The sequence below is a fragment of the Mixophyes fleayi genome, chromosome 5 (genome assembly GCF_038048845.1).
Source record: "Mixophyes fleayi isolate aMixFle1 chromosome 5, aMixFle1.hap1, whole genome shotgun sequence".
Classification (NCBI taxonomy): domain Eukaryota; kingdom Metazoa; phylum Chordata; class Amphibia; order Anura; family Limnodynastidae; genus Mixophyes; species Mixophyes fleayi.
In genome coordinates, this window is record NC_134406.1 from 113904916 (window position 1) to 113931493 (window position 26578).

Genomic DNA, 26578 nt, shown 5'->3' on the forward strand with positions numbered 1-26578 from the left:
ACACACACACACACACACACAATGGGGGGTATGCAATTGTTAGCGAGTTCGCTAAAATACTCGCGTTCAAAAAATATTACCGTTAATACGGTAATATGCGCGTAAATACCGTTAATGCGGTAATTTACTCGCTGGATTTCAGCTCGCAGCTCAGGGAGCTGCGAGCTGAAATCCAGCAAATAATTAACGTATTAACGGTAATATTTTTCGAGCGCGAGTATTTTAGCGAACTCGCTAACAATTGAATACCCCCCAATGGGTCTACTAATAGTCATGATCTAAGGGGAGGTTATATTTAGAGATGTTGATGCCACAAAATATCACAGAGAGTATCTCCCGCTTTAGCTGGAAAATCGCAGAATTGAATTTAAACATTTAAGGTTGAGTAATATGATAATTAAGGCTGAATAAATATCCTGGCAGAAATATATCCTGTCTTAAAAAAACGAATTGGCGGATTATATTAGTAATATTGTCATTTAAAGATAATACAAATAAAAAATAAACGCTGATTAGACACTTTTAAAAAGATCATATATGTTAATGACATGAATAAATGGGAATCAGTTTTCTCATTATTCATTCAATCATTAAATTAAGAGAAAGATTGTGAGACCATATTCATACTGACTTAATAAATAACGATGGTTCACTTGATTATACATTGTTTGTAAATGCACTACTTAAATCATCACTCTAGGGGGTATATTTACTAAACTGCGGGTTTGAAAAAGTGGAGATGTTGCCTATAGCAACCAGATTCTAGCTGTCATTTTTTAGAATGCGCTAAATAAATGAAAGCTAGAATCTGATTGGTTGCTATAGGTAACACCTCTATTTTTCAAACCCGCGGTTTAGTAAATATGCCCCTAGGAAACAGTGTGTGTATGTGACAGGATTAAGTAAAAATACACATGTACAATAAAAATAAACTATAAATGGAGAATCAATAAATTAGAGACTGATATTTACCCCTTATTTTAACACACATCTTTATTTTTATTTTTCCACAATTCTTACCCTTTAGTTTTAATCTTTCACCATATTATATATTGAATTAAGGCCAGATAAAGTTTAACAAGAATCGATAAAGTTTATAGGAGTGAAATACCCTGTTTAGTGCACGACAAAAAAAAGCAAGTTTCTTGTTTTTGGTGTTTTTAGAAACTTATGAACCTATGCTAGTCATAACACGCTCTGTAAAAATTGTTTCAGAATCTTTATTGAGACAAATTGTAATAAGAAATCTAATCTAATTGGAAGACCAGTGTGGTAAGAACGAAAAATATTTATATAAGTCTTAAGACAGTTCAAGGCCAAAACATTAGTTCAGGTGAACAGTTATCAGAAAATTCAGTCCCATTTATGGTGCAGTGCAAAGTTGAAAGAGTTATTCACACTGCCATACACAAAGACCAGTGCCGTAACTAGACATTTTGGTGTCCTGGGCGAGACAGGGCACCGGCGCCCCCCATCTAAGTGGGAGTGGCATTTGACAAGTGGGTGTGACCAGCCTAATGTGGGTGTGTCTAGCACTTTACTGAAAGAATTCGTATATGTATAATTGTGTGTATATATATATATATATATATATATATATATATATATACATACACACACACACACACACAGTGGTGGGATTCCAATAAATTAACTACCGACTCTCTGCCCTAATGACTATTTAAAGCATGCAAAAAATAACTCTGACTGATCTATAAATGCCCAGCACACTGTATATATCTCAGATGACACGTTTGAACATTTATATATAACTGCTGCTTATACAAAGCATTTCAAGACATTGTTATAGAAACAAAGGGGAGACAGGGGGGGGGGATAGAGAAACCAAATTAGGGTACAAGCAGCAGTAAGACAGACTGGCAAGGGGGGACCATACCTTGCACATCAGTGACCCATTCATTCTGAAGGAGCCTCTGAGCGCTTCCACTTCTACTGCACAGCGCGCCCCAGCACACCTCAGATGAAGCCACTCAATAATAGTGCCGGCAGGAAGTAGGTTCAGAAGCTCTCCTGTGATACATGTGGTCAGAAGCGGGGACGGGGCATTCACATGTAAACAACAGAAGACTGTGCCTGTAAAAAGTACATAGCCGTGCTGTGCCTAACTAAGGCAGCGCACAGCTGAAGAGTGCAGTCTATATCCCAGCCTCCCCCCACGCTGACGGCAGCCTCCTCCACCCCACCAGTGAAGAGGGCGGAGTGATTGATCAATCATCGCCCCCCCCCCCCCCCCCCCGCAAGCTAGTCCAACGCTGGCAGCGGAGCCTTTCACTCACGATGTGCCTTTGACTTCTGCAGTGGAACGCGTTCCACAGACAGGAAGTTCGCTATTTGTAACTTCCTGTCTGTGGAACGCACATGCGTTCCACTTCAGAAGTCAAAGGCTTTTCTTAACACTGGCAGCAGAGCTAGGTTGCGGGCGGCTGCTGCGCCCTCTTTGGGCTTGCTCCCGGGGCGACGGCACCGCCCGCACCACCCTAGTTATGGCTCTGACAAAGACCAGGGGGTAAATGTATCAAGCTGAGAGTTTTTCGGCGGGTATGAAAAGTGGAGATGTCGCCTATAGCAACCAATCAGATTCTAGCTATCATTTTGTAGAATTTACTAAATAAATGATAGCTAGAATCTGATTGGTTTTTCAAACCCGCCGACAAACTCTCAGCTTGATACATTTACCCCCAGGTCTGGAATTACTGTAGGCAGTTGAAATAGGGATCCAAGGGCATTGACTGTCTCCATGGGAATCCTAGCTCTGCAGTGGATAAACTGAATTAATTTGTGTTCTCTCTCCTTGATAATGTAGTATAAGTGGGCAACTGGACATTGTTGAACATCTTGAACAGACCTGGAATCCCTCTGGACACCAAGTTCAGATACGGACACCCTTCAGACACATAGGGGCATATTCAATTAGCTTTCGGATTCACGGTAACGCGTGTTACCGCGAAAAGTGCGCGTTCTTGCGGGTATTACGGTACCGCATTAACGCGGATTTTTGTTCGCAACCCTATGGGCTGCGAATGAAAATCCACATTATTGCGGTACCGTGTATTACGTTTTGCGGCTGTTCCGGCGCGTTACCGCGAATCCGAAAGCTAATTGAATATGCCCCATAGATGGAACTGGACTTCCTCTGAACACCTGGACTGGATCTGAATTCTCTCTTGAAACCTGTATGGGATCTGGACTTCATATGGATGGGATTTGGACTCCCCGTTGATACCTGGACCAGAGCTAGTCTCCTCATAGATACCACTCGACATCTGTATTGGTAAGCAATTGCTTGACTCTGCATCCCATCAAGTTTTTTTCTCCTGTTATCCCTGCTCTATAACATTAGCCCCATCACTGGCAGTTCTCCACTCATACTTAGTTTTCCTCTTTATGGTTGTTCTCTTCTTTGTACTCATACTCCCTCCTCAGGCAGTTCTCCCCTGTACAATCGCTAACCATCTTGGGCAGTACGCTCCTCTGTATTCAGTCTTCCTGTTCAGGCAGTACTCTCCTCTACAGTATCTCTTTTCTCTGCAGCATCTCTCTCTCATGTCTACGCCCGCTGCTACATCTGGCAGTACTTCACAGGCAGCGTTCTGCTATGGTTACACCTCTTTTCTTGGTCACACTCCTAAGCTTCTCTCTCTTGCACCAAAACACACTCCTTCACTTCCCCTTTCACACCTCAGGCATGCAGAGGGATGTATTCTCCAGTGCCAGGAGCCTGGCATGACTGCCCACTGCCAGTAGCTCCTCCAATCTTTGTTGAGTGCCAGGACCAGGTGTTATTTATTTTCTAGGTTTATCTCACTATGTACCCTCTCTATGAACTTAGCCACAATCAATTCATGAACTTTAGCCACCAAATTTGGTTACACATAGATCCCATTCATTTGGTTGCTTAAGATGATCCACCAATGATAGCTATTATAAAAATATATAATATGAAAATCTAGCACCGTGCCTTCCCTCTGACCCCAGATCCTTAATCAGCCCCAGCATTACACGGCCTTGCCTTGTTTCCACCATAACAAGGAGACCATGAGCATGAGGTCCCATGATTATAGTGAAAACCAGCCCCAGGCTGGTTAGCACAACGCTTGTTCCCCTGTGGATTTGACTTATTCGCTCAAGTGTCCTGATAAGGACAGTTCACACTAGTTGAAGGTACCTGTGATCAGAAAGTCAACAATAAGGATACAATAACCAGTGCTGTTTTATACAGTTTTGGACACAGCCTAGCAGAGGGCAAGCTAGCCCCTGAACTCTTCGCTTGTCCCAATAAGTCTGAGTTATTTTTACTATCAGGATTCAATATGACTCCCAAAACATGAATTTAAATTTAATTTATACTTAACAAAATTTACACGTATCTGTAATTTCCTACATCACCTGCTGTTTACAATGTTCAGACAGGTTTTAACACACTGGACAAAAGGCCACTCAGGAACAACAGTAATGACCTCCTGTGGTGCATTTAGACTAAAAAGGACATGTTGGTTTCTCACATGAATAGACTTAATTAGCCTAAATAAGGACTTCCTCTCGAAGCTACACACAGATTTCCTTAACAAATGCTTATTGCATTAAAAATGAATACCTTAGAAATTAATGCATTTCCTATACAAAGTGTCACACAATATAGTAAAATCAGTACATTGCAATGCAATGCTATAAATAAGCGCCCTGGGCTATTTCCTTTAAATAAATTTATACCATAGGATATTTATAAGTGATTCAGCCACAGTGATGTTTAGGTTTTTTGATTTTTTCATGTGGACTACAACAGATCAAGAAAGAAGACAATAAAATGTAATTTTCCATTTGGTTTTCAATAAATATTTTTTTATTTAAAATATTTTTTATTTAATAAAAGTGACGATGAGGGTTTTGAGGAGTCTTTTATTTAATTAAAGTTTATTTCAAAATTGTGGATGTTTAAGTGTTTACTCTATTGGTATAACTGTGAGGGGTCTTAGTCTGGACATCTTTTACTTAGACAAGGAGGGGGGGAGGTGTAAGGTACCCACTATCCTGATGCACTAGAGGTGATGGAAGTGGGGTACAAAGTAGAAATGGGTGCAGGGTTGGAGAGTGTTATCCTTCGGAACAGAGGATTTGTCCAGGAGACCCCAGCACGACCCACAGTTGCGCCAGAGCAATGTCATGTTACTGCAGTTGAGCAGAATATTGTTGGATGTATGTGGAGGGGGCGGTGAGTTTCAAGAAACAGGAGCCAGACAAGGAGCCCCAGATCTTGACTGGATTATCCATGGAGGGTCAGTCAGTGGATGCACTGGGTGACGAGACTTCAGCAGATCCATTGCATTCCCCTAGAATTACAAGTTTTCCTACCTATGGGCCCTTCACTGCCTTTTTGTTTGGGGGTGGGAAGGGCCAGTGGAGGATGCTGTTCAGTGACCTTGTTCCCCCATATAGATTTGCTAGACCAGTGGAGAAAGTAATGGGACTATTAGCGTTTGACCCAGTGCTGCTCAGGGACTACACTGGCTGAAACTTGTGTAGTGCCACTGGACATATTGACATGTACTGTTTCCCTTGCCACTTGTCCAATCAAGCAGCCCCTTTCACCATGGGATTTGTTTGGCCCAACTTCCTGGCACACTGGTTGGAACTCAGAAACTATAGACTACGGCCTACTATACCCTCGGACCCAGGTGACAATTCAGTGGATTAGGCCTGAGACTTTGGACTTGGGGAGGAAGTTGTGGTAAGCCACAGCAACCTAGGCAACCAAGGTTAAAAAAAAGTGGGGGAGGAATGTGGTGAAACAAGGTATTATTATAATCTCAATCAGTCTGCACCTCGTTTCTCACAAACTGTGGACTATGAAAACATATAGGGAACAAGAGGGCTAGAAAAAGTATATTTTTCAGTCATATTTAAAGTTATATATATATGTTGTATTTTTAAGTGGTAATATGTCAGGCAGCATGGTTTTCCTTTCTTGTGTATACCTGCAGACTTGTCCATTGTTTCTGTCTGAGCAAAGGATTATTGTCCACTATTCCTGTGTGAATGTTAATCACACAAGGGAGTCTCATCTGTTAAGAGGTCCACAGATAGAGCTCTATGTTTAATTACAGAAGACTGCATTGTGTATTTAAATGTAATATGTCTGGATTGTGACCTCTCCTGTTTAAGAAAATAATGCTGTGTAGCCATAAAACAGTACCTGTCCCAAATTGTATCAAGAGCAAATAATCTGCTATCTGTGAAAAAGGTAAACACAGAAAAGGACCAATGAGGCAGGGCCTGAAATCCCTGAGAAGGTCATTTATGCCTTTAGAAAGGAGCTCCAGAGAACAGCAAATGGGCCTTCACTTCCCAGTGAAGGCTGAAGTCAGGCTGGCGCTGAGATCCAGACCTCTGCCACTGACAGGAAAGGGACAATCGGTCCCTGGAGTACTGCCTTTGCCCTGATCTACCTCTCCAGGTCTTGGGGAGTTGTGTGTCCGCCAAAAGCAGAGTGACAGTGACTGCAGAAAGGAGTCACCTTGCTCTTCATTCAGCAATCAATTGTAGAGAACAGACTGTCTGTTATGTACTTGCCCTTAGTTTTGCCCTCATTCAAGATGGCCGTGATTGCATCATGAAGTTTCCATCTTGGATTTCTGTTATGAACTTGCCCTTACAATAGCCCTTATCCAAGATGGCCGGGACTGTCTCATGAAGATTCCATCTTGGATCCCATTTCCTGTTTGGGCCTAGAAAAGGCACTTCCTGTTATGAAGCCTTTGCACGAGTATTGTGTTTCTATCTGAACCAGATGCTTCCACAGAACCTTGCCTCCTTGTGATTTGGACTACAAGTACTTGATACTTCCACCAGACCTTTATACTCTTGTTACTTTGGACTTTATTTGTTGGACACTGGAGATTTATTTGTATACCAAAATAAATCCTTTTGAATTCAGAAATACCTGGCTATTGGGTTCCGTTTGTGATACCAGAAGTGTGACAGGATACTCGTGCCCAAAATGACGGAGCCCGCTGGGTCAGAACCATCTGCTTTACAGCGACTTTCAGATCTGAGTTTCCACATGCATTCTGCTTCAAGACAACTACAGGAATTTCATGCAAAATTTCAAGAACTGGAGACCCAGTGTACAAATAATTTTCAACTGCAAAATCAACACGTAACGGAGTTGCAAATAAATGTTCATGAACTCAAAGATCAAATAGCGCTACAAAATGGAGTTATTACAGAACTACAGGTGCGGCTTCAAGAAGTTAATGCTGTAGCACCTTCAGCTGCAGTACATCAGCCCACACTCCCACTACCTCCGGCTCGATTCTTAGGTGATCGTAAAAAATACAGAGGTTTTATTAATCAATGTAATATGCATTTTGATTTACATCCTACTTATTTTTTGACTGATGTACAGAAAGTACGTTGTATTCTTTTATTGTTGAAAGATGATGCCTTGGCATGGGCTTCTCCTTTGATAGAAGCAAAAAGTCCCATATTACAAGATCTTTCTAATTTTATGGATGCAATGAACCAGAGATTTGATGATCCAAATTAAAGTGCTACTGCTGAGTCAGTTTTATTAAAAATGCGTCAGGAAAGACGTTCAGTGGCTGAATACACCTCTGATTTCTGAAGATGGATTTTGGACACTGATTGGAATTCGGCAGCTAAGCTGTCTGTTTATCGAAAGGGGTTATCTGAGTTCATTAAAGATGAATTATCTAGAGCTGATGCACCCACTGAATTTGAAGCCTTTGTTAAACATTGTATTCGTATTGATGCTCGTCAAATGGAGAGGAAACAAGATAGATGGGGTTCCATGTGGACTCGTCCTAATTATCCAGAACCAGCAATATCAAATTACTCTGGAACTCCTGCAACACAACAAATTGAGGAGTCTGAGCCAATGCAAATAGATACCATTCGCAAACAGATTTCTATTGAAAGAAGAGATCAACGACGACAAGAAAATCTCTGTTTGTATTGTGGTAAATCTGGACATTATGTTGCTAATTGTTCTCAACGACCTCGCAAGACAGTTGCTACATTAATGGAACCTAAAGACTCTGACCAGGAATCTATTATTTCATGCTGCTCACATCAACTGAATGCTATTATTCCTCAAATCTCTTCACTGTCTACATTGGAGCGAGAGAACAGAAGAATAAAGAATCATTTTTCAATACCAATACAACTTGAGATAAACTCTCAACTTATTTCAACCATGGCAATGCTGGATTCAGGAGCCAATGGTAATTTCATGGATATAGATTTTGCTAAACAAAACCATATAGTATTTCAAGAAAGAAAGACCCCTGTATTGATGGAGACAGTTGATGGGTCCCCTCTGAATTCTGGTCCCATCACACATGAGACAGAACTTATGTCCTTGATGATAGAACCCAATCATAAGGAGGAACTCACTTTTTTTCTCATCTCTTCTCCAAATTTTCCCATAATTTTGGGTCTCCCTTGGTTCACTAACAATAACCCAGCCATTAACTGGGAGTCTCAAACCCTAACGTTTCAAGATCCTATCGGTATGGTCCCGCTTGCACAGGAGGAGAGTCAGATCTCAGTGTCCCCCTCTTCTGTGGAGGAACAATTGCCTGTTCAATATCAGGATTTTGCAGATATCTGTAACAAACAAAATGCTGACAAATTACCACCCCATCGACCATATGATTGTCCCATTGATCTATTACCTGGGGCTGCTATTCCTTTTGGTCGGATTTATTCATTAGCTGATCCTGAATTAAAGACACTAAAGACTTACCTGGAGGAAAGTGAAACTAAAGGTTTTATACGTCCTTCAAAATCCCCAGCAGGGGCTCCTATTTTTTTTGTAAAAAATAAAGATGGATCTTTGCGGCCATGCATTGATTATAGAGAATTAATAAAGTTACTATAAAGAACAGACATCCCCTTCCTCTCATCCCAGAATTATTGGAAAGACTGCAGACAGCAAGTATTTTCACAAAGCTTGATTTAAGAGGAGCGTACAACTTAATACGCATTCGACCAGGTGATGAATGGAAAACGGCTTTTCGAACAAAGTATGGACATTATGAGTACCTCGTGATGCCATTCGGGTTATGTAATGCCCCTGCTACTTTCCAACATTTTATAAATGATGTCTTTCGAGATTTGCTTGATCTGTTCATTATTGTATATCTTGATGATATCCTTATCTTTTCTAATTCTTTACCAGAACATCAAGAACATGTTCGAATTATTTTACAACGGCTACGTATAAACCAATTCTACATCAAGTTGGAGAAATGCGAATTCCATCGTACTCAAATAAAATTTTTGGGTTACATTATATCCCCTCAAGGACTGTGTATGGATCCCTGTAAAGTGCATGCTGTGGTAGATTGGCCCATACCTAAAAGCATCAAAGATGTGCAACGATTTATGGGCTTTGCTAATTTCTATCGACGTTTTATAAAGGACTTTTCTGGAATTGCTGCCCCCATTACTCAGCTCACCAAAAAGGTTTCCTCCTTTCAGTGGTCACCAGCAGCTGATAAAGCTTTTTCCATTTTGAAAACTAAGTTCACGTCAGCTCCTATATTAATTCATCCTGATCCTACACTCCCATTTGTTTTGGAAACTGATGCATCAGATTCAGCTATAGGAGCAGTAATTTCACAAAGAGTAGGAGAAAAAATGTTACTTCACCCCTGTGCTTTTTATTCAAGGCAAATGACTGCTCCTGAAAGAAACTATGATGTGGGAAATAAAGAACTTCTTGCCATTATAGCTGCTTTTTCAGAATGGAGACATCTTTTAGAAGGTGCAAAGCATCAAGTGATAGTCCTCACCGATCACCGGAATTTGGAATTCCTTAAATCAGTAAAAAGATTATCTCCCCGACAAGTTCGATGGGCTCTCTTTTTAAGCCGTTTTGATTACCTAATTTCCTATAGACCTGGATCGAAGAATGGAAAAGCTGATGCCCTCTCAAGAGCTTATGCGGAGAATCCTCAACAGGTAAAGCCTGTTCAAGCAATAATTCCTGATTCAAATTTTTTGGGGGTTATTTGTACAACGGAGTTATTAACAGAGATCAAGAATGGATATGATATGGATTCTACCCTCATGAATCCTCCAAAAAATGTTAAATTATCTTACAACAGAGTCTGGCATATGGCACATCAACTATACGTTCCAGAAAAAGCACGGTTAAAGGTCATGCAACTATTCCATGACTCTAAATTAGCAGGCCATAAAGGACTTCAGAAAACTCAAGAACTGTTAAGCTGTTCATTCTGGTGGCCCAACTATAAGGAAGATATAGCAAAATATGTATCCTCTTGTACAACGTGTGCCAGATTTAAGACTCCTCGTGCTTCTCCTTTTGGACTACTACAACCTTTGCCAATACCTACACGTCCATGGGATTCCATTTCCATGGATTTTATTGTAGAACTTCCGAGATCTAAGAATATGACCACTATCTTTGTGGTAATTGACAGACTGACAAAGATGGCTCACTTTATACCCTGCCAGGGTACTCCTACAGCAAAAGAAACAGCCGACTTACTTATAAAAGAAGTTTTTCGTTTGCATGGCGTTCCTAATGATGTGGTGTCAGACCGATGCGTTCAAATAACATCACGATTTTGGAAACAGTTTTGCAAATCTCTTGGCATTGTGGTGAACTTGTCCACTGCATTTCATCCACAGTCAAATGGACAAACGGAGCGAACAAACCAAACACTTGAGCAATATCTCAGATGTTATATTTGTCACCTACAGGATGATTGGGTTGATATCCTCCCCATGGCTGAGTTTGCATACAATAATTCTCAACATTCATCTACAAGATTTAGCCCTTTCTATGCTAATCTAGGATATCATCCAAATATTTGTCCCAATCTACCTTGTGACTCTCCAATTCCTGCTGTGGAAGATAGACTGATTATTATGCAAAATAATCTTGAATTATTAAAAGAGACTTTGAAAACTGCTCAAGAAAGATATAAACGTGATGCTGACAGATCACGAAGGGCTGCTCCAACTTTTAGTATTGGTGATGAAGTATGGTTGTCAACTAGACATTTAAGAATGAAGGTACCATCTGCTAAGTTGGGAAGTAAGTTTATTGGTCCATATAAGATCATTGCACAGATTAGTTCAGTGGCTTATAGATTGGATCTTCCTGATTCCATGAAGGTACATCCTGTTTTTCATGTATCATTACTAAAACCTTCAGTTAAGAATCCATTTCCTGCTCTTTGCCTTCTCCTGAGCCAATTCAAGTTGATGAGCATGAGGAATTTATTGTCGAAAAAATCCTGGACTCTCGTATGTTTCGAAACCAATTAGAGTATCTGCTACGTTGGCAGGGATATGGGCCAGAAGATGACTCTTGGCAATCTACAAAGGATGTTCATGCCCCACTTTTGGTAAAAGCATTTCATCGACAGCATCCTGGGAAGCCTGGTCCTAAGTCGTCCAGAGGACGTCATTGAGAAGGGGGGATCCTGTTATGTACTTGCCCTTAGTTTTGCCCTCATTCAAGATGGCTGTGATTGCATCATGAAGTTTCCATCTTGGATCTCTGTTATGAACTTACCCTTACAATAGCCCTTATCCAAGATGGCCGGGACTGTCTCATGAAGATTCCATCTTGGATCCCATTTCCTGTTTGGGCCTAGAAAAGGCACTTCCTGTTATGAAGCCTTTGCACGAGTATTGTGTTTCTATCTGAACCAGATGCTTCCACAGAACCTTGCCTCCTTGTGATTTGGACTACAAGTACTTGATACTTCCACCAGACCTTTATACTCTTGTTACTTTGGACTTTATTTGTTGGACACTGGAGATTTATTTGTATACCAAAATAAATCCTTTTGAATTCAGAAATACCTGGCTATTGGGTTCCGTTTGTGATACCAGAAGTGTGACACTGTCACACTTCAAACAGTGTGCAGTGTGGGGCTAGTGGCTGTACAAGGGTCATCTTAGGCGGCATAAGGGGGCAAAATGCCTCTATGGATAGGGACTCTGTCAGCTAGTGAAAAATAGTAAATCCAGGATGTCTGTCATTCCTGATGGGCTAGTAATCATATAACAGTGACATGGACCCCATGCTACAAGTGACTTTTACTAAAAGATCATATAAAACTTAGAAGTTGATCACTTAATGGTGCTTCTGTTAAACTGAAAATAAGTAAGTAAACTGCTTTGCTGGGGGTATTTAAATATTAAAAAAAAGTAAAAAATCCCAGTGCAATGCCCCCAGAGGAGAGAGAATGAGTGTCAAATTCCTTGTGTTTGTAAGGTAATCATCAACAGAATAGGTGCATGGTAGGAGCAGTGGAGGGATTTGCGTGTTTAAAAGTGTGTGACTTTGGGTGTTGGAGCTGATTCAAGTAGGATTCTGCCCTGGTTCAAAAATACCCACATTTTTGAGCGACATCCTCCAGAATGAAAGAGGTGGAGGTTGCTGATAGCTCAAAGTAAGACAAAGGGCTCAAAAAGATGAACTGCATGTGAGGCAAGTGTAAAAACATGGGTGTTCAGAGAAGCACCCACAAAGCATCCTCTGTATTGCATGTACCCAAGAGCAATTGTGGAGAGGACCAAGGAGAGTCAATGACTCAGCATGTGAGTCACTGGTGTAGAGGCTGCAACTCTACTGGGAACTGAAATTAATTCACTGCAACTAAGTGATTTGTGCTGGAGAGAAGAATGGTGAATGCTTATACTAGAATAAAGCTATACTCATTGTTTATTCAGGGTACATTGCTACACCTGCAGCATGTGCATCTACTTTACTGTTATTAAATCTGCACATGTAGGGGACAAATGTTTGCTGATTTAACCCACAGGACTTTGAGGTGGGAAAGAGACTGAGCTGCCCTTGAGGGGGTTTACCTAAGAGTGCTGCAAAATAGGAAATTATAATAAATCATATTACCATCACTCACCTGGAACCTCAACACTCCTAAATTGCTCATCCCACTGAGTAAATCTACTCACATTATTGTTTAAGGTACAGCATCTAAAGAATTTGGAATGAGAGTGGGTATGAACAGTTTGTGAATAGCAAGGATGCCAGGGGCAGCAAAACAGTGGTTTTACTAGTTTGTGAAGGGAACTTTACTTTAAAACATTTAATAATAATATATTTTCTGTAAATATATATGGTTCTATGTTTCTAGCATTAAGGCACTTATAATACTTGCCTGGAGAAGGTTTCTTAAAGATTGGTTAACTAGATATCTGAAGGGTATTCTGGAATGGAAACAGTTCCTAGTCAGATTGGTGTCCTGTTCCACTACTGGGGTCTGTGCTTTAGTCCCTCTGGCCATCCTGTTGGAAGTACCTGTTAGCCTATGTGGGTTTTTTGTTAGTTGTTATCTTTCCTTTGATTAATAATGTACTCTTTAAAAAAAAAAAAAAAAAATAGATTTTTAAGATTTCTTGTATTAAATACTTTTAGTTATCTCCCTAGAGTGTTTTATCTATTTTGCACTATTCAGAGCGATTCTTCTGCACTTAGGGGATAGATTAGCATATTTATTACAGACATCTCAAAGACACTTTCATCTGTTGTTTGGGGATAACTGAATCGTATTGTGCCTATACGCTCAGAGCTTAGGCTGGATGGTGGAAGCATCTTAGGTGTGCTGTCCAAAGTTCACTGTAAATTATTTTGTATAGATAGCACACTCTTAAGTACTAATTGTGCCTGTGTGTGCTTTGTAGTCCATAGGAATGTATTTCTTGACTTATATTTTTTGACTGAAGTAAAATCTGTGCCTAGACGACCTCTTCAACTTGCATATATGTTCTAATTATTTACAGGTATATAGATAAACACTCTGGTGGTAACATGGGTGAAACTAAAACCTCTTCCACTAGGTCTCAGGCTATCCAGGTATCCCACCTTCCCCCAAATTCTCTTCTCCTTCAGGGGCTAACTCTGAAGTTAGAAATATTGCCTGATCTTAGAATGCCACAACGGTTTCTGATGTGGCCAGAGAAATGTTTACGGTTATTATGCCCTTCAATGAACAAAAGCTAGATAGTGTCCAAACCGCTAAGTAAAATCACCGAATTCCGTGTGAGTGGTATGGATTGTAATTTAGCTTCTTTACATACCATTATTACTGCCCTCTATCCTTGTTGATTGAAAAATTAGATGGTATCGAAAACTGCCATAGGAAAAATAATTTACACTTTGTGGGTATTACAGAATCAGTTAAAGGTCCGGATCTCCTTATCTTTCTCCAATAGAACTTATTTCTGCTCTGGGAATGCCTGATACTGATACCTCAGTAATAATTGAAAGGGCACATAGGTTGGGGCCGAACCGTGGAAACAGTAACAGTGACAATCGATCTGGAGCTCTTACTGCAAATTTCTTTATTTTAGAGATAAGGAGGTGATTCTGTCCTCCTATAGGAGGAAGGGACTTGTTTCTGTTGGGGATATAAAATATTGGTGCTTCACGATTTTTCATCTGTAGTTTTCCAGAAGAGGAATTTGCCCCTTCAAGTTTCTTTTTGGCCACCATGTGGTCAAACTCACATTTTTACGGATTCCAATAGAGCCAGAGAATGTATTCACAGTATGAATAAACATGATGATCTGTCACAGAGGTCACTATCCTAAGCTTAGGATTTGCTTGCCCTATATATGTTTGTTTATTATGTTTTAATCGTTAGTATTTTTTTTCATTTTCCTGTTTTGGCAAAATGGGGACATGATTAGTAATCGGGTGGAAAATGGAAAAATGGAGTTGGAGGGAGGCAAATATGCTTTGTCCCAGACTTGGTTTTCACTTTTGGATTTTCTACTTATTGGGTGTTTACTAAATGTTTTTGGCAAATATCATGATATTGTTTATTTTGTCTATTTTTCATGATTACAAGTACTTGATGTTAAGGTTATGCTTTTTTTTCATTGTGATTTGTTGCTTTATTTGCTTTACTTTATTGGTGGGGATCCAGGTGCGGCTAGATTCTATGCCATTTCTTTACTTGCTCTTCTTTTTGTCATTAGTTGAGGGGTGTGTGTTTACTGTTTTATTTTCATGGTTTTGATAATTCATATTGACTTTCTTTTTTGCTATGGCTAGTGTACCATTTTTTATTTAATTCTGCTCAGCAGGTTTCACTGGGTTTCCTGGGTGTTATCATGGAATGTGGCAGGTTTGAACACGCCTACAAAACAGAGTAAATTTGTATCTTATTTGAAATCTATATCTCCTGACATAGCCTTTCTCCAGGAAATGTACTTGAACCTTGCTCAGGGGATGTCATTGAAGGCCACGTGGATACAGGAATGTTACTTAGCATCTTATGTTACCAAAAAGAGTGTTGTAGTGACAATATTCCATAAGCGGTTAGATTATACAATTGAGAACTCCGTTTTGGATCTGGAGGGGAGATACCTTCTATTGCAGATGGTTATAAATGGTGAAAAGATCACTTTATCTAATATATGGGCACTGAATGTTTCTAATCATGTCACTTTTTTGACACATATTGATACTTCTAATTTGATTCTTGATGGTGATTTCAAGGTGATAGATAATCCGATATTGGAACGATAATTTAACCCTTTATCAGTTCTCCCTAGTAGCCATAGTGTTGTGCACTCCTGAGTACACAACACTATCACTAGGATTGATTATATATTAGTTTCCAATCATATTTTAATTTCACATCTTCACAAATCAACTGTATTATGATCTCAGATCATACCCCTGTCTCTTTTCACATCACCTTTCATGCCCCACATGTCTTACAAGAGCCATGGCGATTCCCCTCCCCCTTAGTAAATCAGAACATTTCACTGAGTATCTTAATAGTAAATGGTTAGATTTCACTGACGATAATATTAGAGCGTAGGGAGGATCTGTTCCTATTCTGGGAAACCTCAATAGCAGTTATGAGAAGTCACGTAATTGCTTATTTGACACAAAAAAGGAAAGATATACAATCCAAATATAATTATCTGCATGCTGCCATGAAACTTGCCTTTGATACTTATATCTCTTGGCCCTCTACAATTAATTTACATCTTAATGATTAGTTCAAGCAACTCCTTGAAAGTTTTCTTTTAGCTAATGCTCAAACTAGTGTAGACTTTCTAAGAAATAATTTCTATAGGTGGGGGAATAAAGCAGGCAAATTGTCGGTCAATATGACTAAAATGCGGAGGAGACGTAACCATGTTCTTTTTATTAAAGATCTAAATACTGGTACTCGCCTTTCTGCTAATTCAGATATATTTTTCCAAAATCAAGCCCATTATGATGAGCTTTATACAGCTCATCCTGATAATCCTGCATTGCATCATATGGTTCTCTGTGAGGTGAATATCCCTAAGCTTTCTTGGGAGCAGCGTGTTGTTCTGTAATATCAGAATTCAGCATTAGAAGTGGACAGGGTAATAAAGTCTTTAGCCTCTAACAAATCTCCTGGCCCTGACGGTTATGGCAGGGAGTATTATAAATTATTAAGACCAGTGCTGGATTAGCCCAGGGGCCTCCATTCCCCCGTGAGGGCCCCCCCCCCCGTGATCCAAGCTCCCCGCTTCCCCCCCTCCCCGGCACTTACCTCCTTCTCCGGCGTGCTGTACGCTCTTTACTGAGGAGATCTCGTGAGAGTGAGACTCACAAGATCTCCTCAGTAAGGAGACTACAGCTCGCCGGGGAAGAGCCGCAGTGAAAGTGCTCAGCAGCACTGATCGCGCCGGGGGGCGCCCCCGCCCCTGACCGATCAATACTGCTGCTGGGCACTTTCAAGAGCCCCCTGGATGCCATAAGCCCCTGGGCTGTAGCCCAGTTAGCCCTATGGTTAATCCGGCCCTGATTAAGACACAATCTGGTTCCCTTATTGACCTCTTTGTATCAGAAGCAGCATAAGGGTCACTTTTCTTTCCTAAAGTTCAACGAAGCTCATACAATTTTTTTCCCTAAACCTGGAAAGAGTCTGGATTTAGTATTATCCTATAGGCCTTTTTCCCTACTTAATTTATAGTTCAGTCAAAGTAATGGCTAACAGATTGCAGACTATCCTGCTGGATTTGTTAACTCCATATCACCTGGGTTTTACCCATAATAGACAATCAGTTAATGGTGGCACAAGTTTTGAGAAAGAAAATTCCTTACATTTTTCTAAGCTTCAATGCCAAAAAGGCCTTCTACAGCCTATGGACACATCTTTATATGGTCTTTGAGACTAGGGCGTTTGGACAGGAATTTTCACATTTTATTAGCTTTATTTATAATAATCCGATAACTTCCTTCTATATTAATGTACAGCTTAGCTCTCCTATAACCATGACCCGGGACACTAGACAGGGTGTCCCTTTATCACCACTGTTTAATTTTGCATTGGATCCCCTCCTTCGCATATTACAATCTCACCCCCGCTTGTTGATAATTCATAAAGGTCTCCATGAGATTAGAGTGGTTGCATTTGCGGATGATTTATTATTATTTCTGTCTGATCCACAACATGCATTGTCATTAATGAGTACTGTGTCTGGTTTTACGATTAATCAATCCAAATCAATAGCAGTGTCCTTAGGTCCTGAGACCTGGCCATCATGAAGTGTACCGTATTCTTTGTCTTGGGCAGAAAAGGTCTTTTTAAGCTTCAGCAAACTACATCAGATCGGGCTATTAACTTTCCTAATTTAAGATTATACGGTTATGCAGGGGTATTAAGTTATATAAGGGATTGGCTACATGATGGTAATACCTATGTCAATTATGACTTGTAGCAATTGTTTCTGTCAGATGTCCACTTGACCACCTTACCTCCCTTTCATAAATATGAAGTTCCTGAGGAGATTATGCATAACCCACTTTTGATGACAGGCTCGAAGTCTTGGTAATTTATTCATCATAAATTCAACCTTAATAGTCACTATTCTTTGTATTTACACTTTAATCCCAAATTTTAATCGGGCCAGGCCTTCTATTCTTTCAATTGTTGGTAGTCGAGATTATTATACTCAGATTATTTTTGAGGGGTATTACCTGCTTTAAGTCGTTGGTCATTCCTTCCTCACAGACATCCTTTATGTTACTTCAGGTCTTGGATAAATTTAAATTGCCACATACGCACACGTTTGCAATCTTCCAGCCTAGATATTATGTAAATACTGTATTGGATTTTCTATCTTCTGTTGATTAGAGCAATGGATTTGCTGCTGGATAGGTTCCTCTTTGGAAGGAACGTCATCTCGACACATTAAATACCTTTGAAGAGATCTATTGTTTTTGCCAGGGTATGTTCAGGAATCACTCACTAGTTAATGATATTTCCTCATATTTCTTTAGAACTAATTCTTAAAACATTTTCTTATTCTTGTCTTACTTTTTCATCTAGTATGTATAGGGAAAGGTTTTATAATATACTTCTTTCCACACTGTAGGTTTATTATATGCCTTACTGACTCTGGTAGCTGCAATAAGTATAATGCTAGTGATGCATCATTTTATCATTGTATGTGTGAGTGTCCATACAGCAAACGATTTTGGAGGCAAGTGCACAAATATGCATTTGATACTCTATTAAATTTTGTTCCTCCTTTGACTCTGGAGTGGACCGTATTAGATATTACCCCTGAGTCATAAAATGATTACTGGTAGTAGGAAACTATTGTCAGTAGTATCTGAAGTAGCTAGATAAAGCATTCTACAGGTGTAGATTGAGGAATCCCCGTCAATATTATCCATCCCTAAAATTAAATTGTTTTATATTTTTCGGATGGACTGGATTGAATCTTTCTTGCTTAAAAGAAAACAAATCAAGGTTTATTGGTTTTTTTAAAAAAAAATTTGGGAATGCTATATTGATTCTTTGTCTAATCTCATTAAGAGTCAAATCCAGTTTAATCCTGTTTTAAATCTACCTTGTGTTATTAAACCAGATTTATGGTGGATGACCCTCAAATTACAGTTGATGGGGATTAGCACCAATTTCACTTTCATTTTTTATTTATTTGTTTTATTAAGTCTGTTTCCATATATGCTGCATTAATATTTTGACTGTCTGCCTTTGGTGATATTAGGAGGAGTTGACTATTGCTTTCTGTTGTATTGCTTTTGTCATCTTCTTATGGCATTACTATGATAAGTCTGGCCGCACCTGGGTCCTGCTTTAGGAGTATGTACTTTTATTCCGTGAGTATTTGTAAAGTGTATAGCTATATTTAGATTAGAGATGCTCACTGACCCCCGTGTTTTGGTTTTGGATCTGGATTACCGTCGTGTTTTGGTTTTGGTTTTGCCAAACCGCCCTTGCGTGTTTTGGTTTTGGTTTTGTTTTGTTTTGTTTTGCAATTTTGTTTAAAAATCAATGTTTTTGGGCATAAAATAACCTAATTTAGTGCTCCACCTGTTTCTAGGATAAGTAAGGTAATTCTAAAGCTAATAAATTAGAAAGAAAACAGTTTAAGAACTGGTAGGCCATCCTTAATTCTGCACACAAACCTGGTTGTCTTCTTCTTCATCTTTGCCTATTGGCAATGCAGCCATCCTCTTTGGGTGTATATTACACCCTCCACTTGTAGTTGAATAGAAAAAAAGCAGCCTGCATAGACTGTGGAATTAGAAAGTAAAAATAAATGGACCACGGTAGTTTGGTGGCTATCTATGCCCCCCCCGCCCTCCACTTGTAGTTGAATAGAAAAAGAGCAGCGTGCATAGACTGTGGAATTAGAAAGTAAAAATAAATGGAACAAGGTAGTTTGGTATCTGTCTGCATCAGACCCCCTCTCCACTAGGAGTAAAATAGTAAACTATTCAGCCGTTATAGAGTCTAGAATATAAATAGAAATTGAGAAAGGCAATTTGGTATCTGTCTGCATCATAATCATCAACATCATCATTAGTGCCCTCGTCGCCTACACAAATCTCCTCCTCATCCTCTTCTAATTCAAAAGTGGCATCCTCAATTGGTGTATCACGGACTACACTCGGGCTGTTAAGGCATACATCAGCAGAACTGCTGAAAGGAATCTTCTTTATGGGTACACTGTCACTAACAGAATGCTCACGATTAGACATACCACTGGTGGATGGACTCTTCCCAGGGATTGGTGTCATTTCTGATTCAGAGCATACATTATCCCCTATTGCCTTACTGTTTTCTTGCGGCTCGGCTTTCACGCGTAACAGTACTTGTGCACCATTTTTAGACTCCAAATTACTTGGTTTTGCTTTGTCACGAGTGTCCGTTGAATATACATGAAAAAGGCTCAGTAACATTTTTTGATCTGCCACTAATAGAGGAAGGCGAAGGCCTCATTCTTTCTTTGCCACTGCGTGTGTAGAATGGCATGTTGGCAATTTTTTTTTTATCTGCAGTTAATTTTTCCTCAGTTACACTTCCTTTGCGCTTCAACACGGTAAAAAAATTTTTGGTGTGTGTTTTTTTGACTGATTTCCAAAGACTGTGTAGTTTGACATCGCCTTTCCCAGTTGACGTACTGGGAACACTACCATCAGGACTGGTGACAGAACCTGGTTGCTGATTCTGCTCATATGTGGACTGCTTTGAATCCATTATGAGCCAAACGCACTTGTAGTGCTACAAATTGTTTTAGATACTGCTGACAAATATGACTTTTGACAGCCACAAAAATTAATGCAAAAGAATGGGGGACACCCCAAAAGCACTTGGGAGTGCTAAATATTATATTTTAAGTCTGCTGGAAATAGGACTTTTGACAGCCAGAAATATTAATGCAAAAGAATGGGGGACACCCCAAAGCACTTGTAGTGCCAAATATTGAAAAAAAAGACTCCTATATCCTCCTCTCTTCTCTATCAATTGTAATCAGAATTGTATTCTCTGTCCCTGCTCTAATCAGCCTATGACTACACCCTGCTCTCTCCCTCTGTCAAATGGCGATGGATTGCTGTGGAGGTAGGTATTTATCATTTTCAAATATCGCGAGAACCGAGCCCCGAGATCCGACGACGTCATGATGACGTTCGGCCTTGATTGGGATTCCAAGCGGACGGGAGAGTACCGAGCCTACTCGGATATGCAAAGTTCGGGTGGGTTCGGTTCTCGGGGTACCAAGACCGCCCATCTCTAATTTAGATGTACCTTGTTGTCATTTCTAAAAAGGTTATTGTTAGTTCTTTCTTTTTACTTGAAATGCCTTTTATCATTGTATATTCGTGAATGTATTCCATTTGCTTGTATGTTGAGGTTTGACATGTCATGTTTGTTTTTTTATATTTGCTTCAATAATTAAATAAAAAATGAAAAAAAATATAATTTGCAATATGAGCATAGATATTATTATACCTGTATTAAATTATATGAATTTACAAAGGCACTTTCATCACTAATATTTGATGACAGCTATTTAAAAAAGTGATAGATAATAACTTTATATGCAAATCATTGTTATTAAATTTTCTGCTACATTACATTTGGAAAAAAAATACAATTAAAATCTCCCCTCTGGGTTGATCAAATGATTGGTCATGGTGCAGTTTTGGCCAGCCCCCCAAAGCACAGTGCAGTGATTGCACCTGAACCACCTCCATTGGTCCCTTTACAATGACAATAAATAAAATCTTCACATAGGAACATGAGTGGAACTCTAAAAGAAGGCACTATGTTTCTGGGATAAGGGAAGGGGAATTACCCCTTCTTTAGATGTAATAATCACAAGGCAACAGTGAATATTTAACATGTATCATGTTTAACGTATATCATTATTGTGGTAAAATTATTAACTAATCATGTAATACAGTTAGGTACTTGTTAATTATACAGATATATTGAATTTTTTGTGTAAATTACACCCAAGGTGCGTCCAATTCTGCATCAGGCCATTATTGTACAACTCTGTATAAGCAAAAACTATTCATACATGTGGAAGTTCCAAATGGGTAAAATGTATCAGTTTTGCACTAATTAATTATTAACTAATGTAGCAGATAATTCCCATCCAGTCTCTGGAAGTGGGTCATAATGCTAAGAGTGAGGAATTATGGGGTTCGATGATGGCAGTACACTGATTGTCAATAGAACACAACAATGAGCTGCAGTACTCTGAAAGGACTATCACACATGGTTAAGAAAATATTTTACAACTTAATTATCGAATTATATGCTTAAAATATATGCTTACTTTCACTAGATGAAAAGTCTTGTGGTTCAAGTATGCCCGATTCCTGCAAGGATCTAATACATGAATCAACCAGTTCTAAGCCAGTTGTCAGTTCATCTTCGATATCTTTCTGACCATCTGCAAAATAAGAATAACGCCATAACAATCATTTTATCTTAACTCATGAAATATAAATGCATCTGCACAGCACAGATTAAAAATGTATGTCTACATAAATGCTGTGTAGGAAGAGATCACAAGTCAAGGAGATAAAGTACCATTTGCACATTATCTTTACTTAATATGTTATACAACTGCCTCCCTCCACTTCTAATATCTGCCAAAGAGCAGCCATGGAGAGTTAATTTATGGTGGTGGCAGCAATAGGGTGGCTGCCATCTTTTTGGCACAAGGTCCATGGCCCCCAACAGTCACAACTTTTACAAGCACAGTATTTATGCCACTGGTATTATCTGCATACAGTGTATTGCATTAAATTTGGGATATTTTTATGTTAGGAATCAATAAATGCTTTAGCTGATTTTGCACTACTCTTTTAGTTCTTTTCTTTAGTAATGGGAGAACTCTTTTTCTTTGTACACCCTTCTTGTCTATTTTTATTTTTTTATAGGGGCATATTCAATTGTCCGGATTTCCCGCTGCGTTAAAACTACTACCGTTATTATGGTAATAGTTAGCTGTATTTCAGCTCGCGGCTCAGGGAGCTGCAAGGTGAAATCCAACGAGAAAATTACCGTAATAACATTTTTTCCATGCACTATTACCGTAATAATGGTAATAGTGCGCGGAACGCAAGATTTTAGAATTTTATAATGCTGGGCGCTCATCAAATGTTTTACCTTTAATCCTGGGAATCTGCAAGATTTTAGGCATTTCCGCCGACCATTGAATATGCCCCATAGTGACTTAAAGGGGAACTATCCATCCCGTACTTGGGCTACAGTGTAAAATGATGTTCACTATGTTTTAAATAAAGGCAAACGTGCAGTTCACTCACACTAGAAATAAAAAAGTTATTGCTATAGAAATAAATAATTTAAACGGTCATTGTTTGAAACAGATTCATAAGAATAGATACAATATTAATGCTTACAACTTTATAGTCACTTCCACTGAAGTCCAGAGGATGCCATATCTGAAATCACCATTGACATTTATGTGTAAACAGCATTACATTAACAAAAGTCTGGAACTACAAAACAGGCCTAACACCAGACAGCAAATTAGGCACAGGAGTATGTTTTAGGATCTTTGTAGCAGTAACAGTTTGTGGGATTTGATTACCTGGATAAGTTAACATTTTCGGGGGAATTCAATTGGCCGCATTACTTTCGAAAGTAAGGAGGCCTGTGCACCATTACTGTTCATATGGTAATTTTAACTCTGATTTCTGCTTGCGATTCCCTGAGAAAAAATCAGGGTTAAAGATTACCATACTAACAGTAATAATGCGCACTATTACTGTAGTAACAGTAATAGTGCGCAGGCCGTGTTACTTTCGAAAGTAACGCGGACAATTAAACTCCCCCCTTTGAACGGACAAACCAAACCAACTATTGCAGAATAAAGGATGTGTTTATATTTTCAATGTTTTGCCCTGTATAACATTATAGGAATAAATGGGAGGGAAGGGGGTAACATTATCAGCCATAGAGTACAAGACACATTAACTTAAACCTTCCACCTTTACCCATTTTCTTTATATATATCAGCGTATTATACTGCAGATGGGCTATGAAAATTATGTGGTAATGCTGACATTTTATTAAAATGTTAATGCTGTAGGATTTGTTTACACTGGTTAAGGGCTTAGGCATGTTTACAAATAAGTATTTTCAAGTGGACACAAGGAAGGAAACCATCAAAAACACATAAAAAGCATTTGCTTTTAATACATTTTGTCATGCTTTGAGCAGTATTCCATTCAGGTGATTGAACAAAAAAAATGTGTATTCGACATTATAAGTGAACCTTTTTTAGGATATCGATGATAGTTCTGTTCTATTTTTGATAAATCACACTATCTACAAAGGATATATTCTCCTCTGATCTGAACAGTACAGCCATATTAGGATATACATGGCAACTTATGAGATCTCCCTTCCAGGAGGGGAGATGTCGCTGGCGATTTTTGGGGGCGTGGTCAAGTGGAACACATCATTCGGCCCTGTCCACTAAACTGTCACAACCATTTTAGCCTATTACAGCGGGGTATTACAACAGTCTTACAACTACTTAACTAACGAACTGGCCAGGAAACGGGAGGTTACTCTGCTCTCCCTGGAGTCCGGGAGGTCTCCCAGAAACTCAGGCGTCTCCCGGATATTCCGGGAGAGTAGGCAACTATGTGGAGTATTTTTCTTTATTACAGTGTTGTACTGCAATTTGTACATGACCTCTACACAACAATTAAGATACCATCACTTACATATTTAGTGGTTGAGTTGTGGGACATCCTTGTAATCAGTACCATGCATAGTGGACCCTGGGCCTAACCTGGCTTCAGCATCAATGTTGCCCACATCTACTCTTTTCCATAATCATTTCGGCATAATCATTTTCTGTTCCTAAAAGCTTTATTTTAATTTTGTTTGGATCACACATAAGCAGTCAGAAGCCTGCTTTTATACCTATAAATCCCAAACTGGCTAAACATTTTCTTAAATGTGCCATAACAAGTTAGTCACACATACCAGGTCAGTCATATGGCTGCATATTACACTGCATTGGCCCTTCATAAAATGACTGTTCAGGGAAAATGTTCTCACAAATAAGTACATGTATTATGGAGTATCTACTGACTCAATAACCTGTTTTTTTATTCTAATGCTTGTATAATTTCCATAGAAATGCATTGCCTCTACATATAAATAGAGAAATGCTCCAATAAATAAATATATATTTTACATTTATTTTTAAGTAAAAAAAGATTAAATACTATTGAGGAAATAAAAATCCAAGTAAGCACTAACAGTTAGGGCTTACTGAGATTTATGAAACTACAAGGACCAGCATGCCCTGTTAGCCATTGCTCTCAATAGTACTGCATTATTTTGCCACCAACTTCATTGACTTCAATAGGGCTGGAAGTCACTACCTGCTAAGCCAATCACTGGCTGTACAGGTATTGGCCAGTATGTAAGCCTTGCTTGTGATTTGCTGAGGTTTTGTATGGGTAACACATTACAATGGGCTCTCTGCACCCAATGAGAATGCATTTCTTATTAAAATAAATGGGAAAAGTGGAATTGTGCTCAAAGAGTAAAATAGTCCAAAATCACCTGAATTTGAACTAAATCGATTTTTAATTGGTTAAACAGTATAGGGAATGAATCAGTGATTTATTTATGGTGATGTTGGGTGATTTTAACAAAACTACCCAATGATAGATCTCCCCCTAAGTGTGTACTGGAGAGGAGTAAGGCAAAAGGCTGTCTTTGATTAATTTATTTCAACTAAGTATGTGCTGGAGAGGACTGTTAGGAAATCTGCATGTGCACAACCACCTATTTGGTTATTCTCTCACAGAGGCCTGAGGTGAAAAAGACTGAGCTAGAACCTGGGTGGCTGATCCAAGACTGTTGCAAAAGTAGGTGACTTTGAGAGAACACACCTATAACACTCATCAGACAAACATGGGGTTACAGCAGTAAGGAATACTACATTAACACTTGGCAAGTTAACCACAGTATTTACTATAGGGTGGTTTAAGACTGAAATGTCAAACTGATGGTGATCTGTGTCGGTTTCAAAACAGTTATCCCCTTAATAAATACATAATGATTCCCCCATAACTTATAAGTCAGTTGTGCCTCCTTATGTTCTGGATGGCAAGATTGCAGTTTAAGCAACTTTTCTACTCAAAACCCCCTTTTTTCTGGTTTGTCAAACTGAAGCTTAATAAAAGTGACAGTTTGCATTCTTATCATGTTAAAAATCTCATCGGAGAAGTTTAATGTGGTGCTTTGTTAAACAGTGGTTTTCACACAATTTTCTAGTTGTTTTCTGGTGGTTTTGAAACCTGATCAGATAAGAGCAGGACCCACCAGCATCAAGTAGGGAATAAAATAACTGACCTGGAGCTGGGACTGTGTCCTGTCTAAAGATCCACGAAGTAGATCCAGGTAGCAGAAAAGCCAAACACCCTAGCTAAGAGACTGGAGAAGGTAGGATAATCAAGGTCACAAGCTGAGGTCAGGATCGGAAAGAACATAATGGTTAAGGTCACTTGCTGAGGTCCAGGGTTGGAGAACACAGAGTGCTCAGAAGTTTCGCAACAGTGTAACAACAGGTTATAGAGTTCACTTAGCAAGTGTTGATAAGAAATACCTTGGTCAGGCAAATAGGAGAAATGCATGCATTGAGAACAATATGTCAGTGCAACAGTTGCAGTGAGGTGATGTGGAGGGGAGTGAGACAGATGTGCATCCCTGTA

At 39.3% G+C, this 26578-nt stretch overlaps 1 protein-coding gene across 7 annotated transcripts in view; it reads right to left on the reverse strand.

The window, feature by feature from the left end:
• The window catches only part of CTNND2 (catenin delta 2), a 632047-nt gene that overhangs the window by 429476 nt on the left and 175993 nt on the right, over positions 1 to 26578 (reverse strand). For all 7 annotated transcript variants that reach the window (XM_075212716.1, XM_075212719.1, XM_075212718.1 and 4 more), the window contains exon 5: positions 22144 to 22260. In XM_075212716.1, the coding sequence (XP_075068817.1) occupies positions 22144 to 22260 (117 nt within the window). The remainder of the gene's footprint in view (positions 1 to 22143; positions 22261 to 26578) is intronic.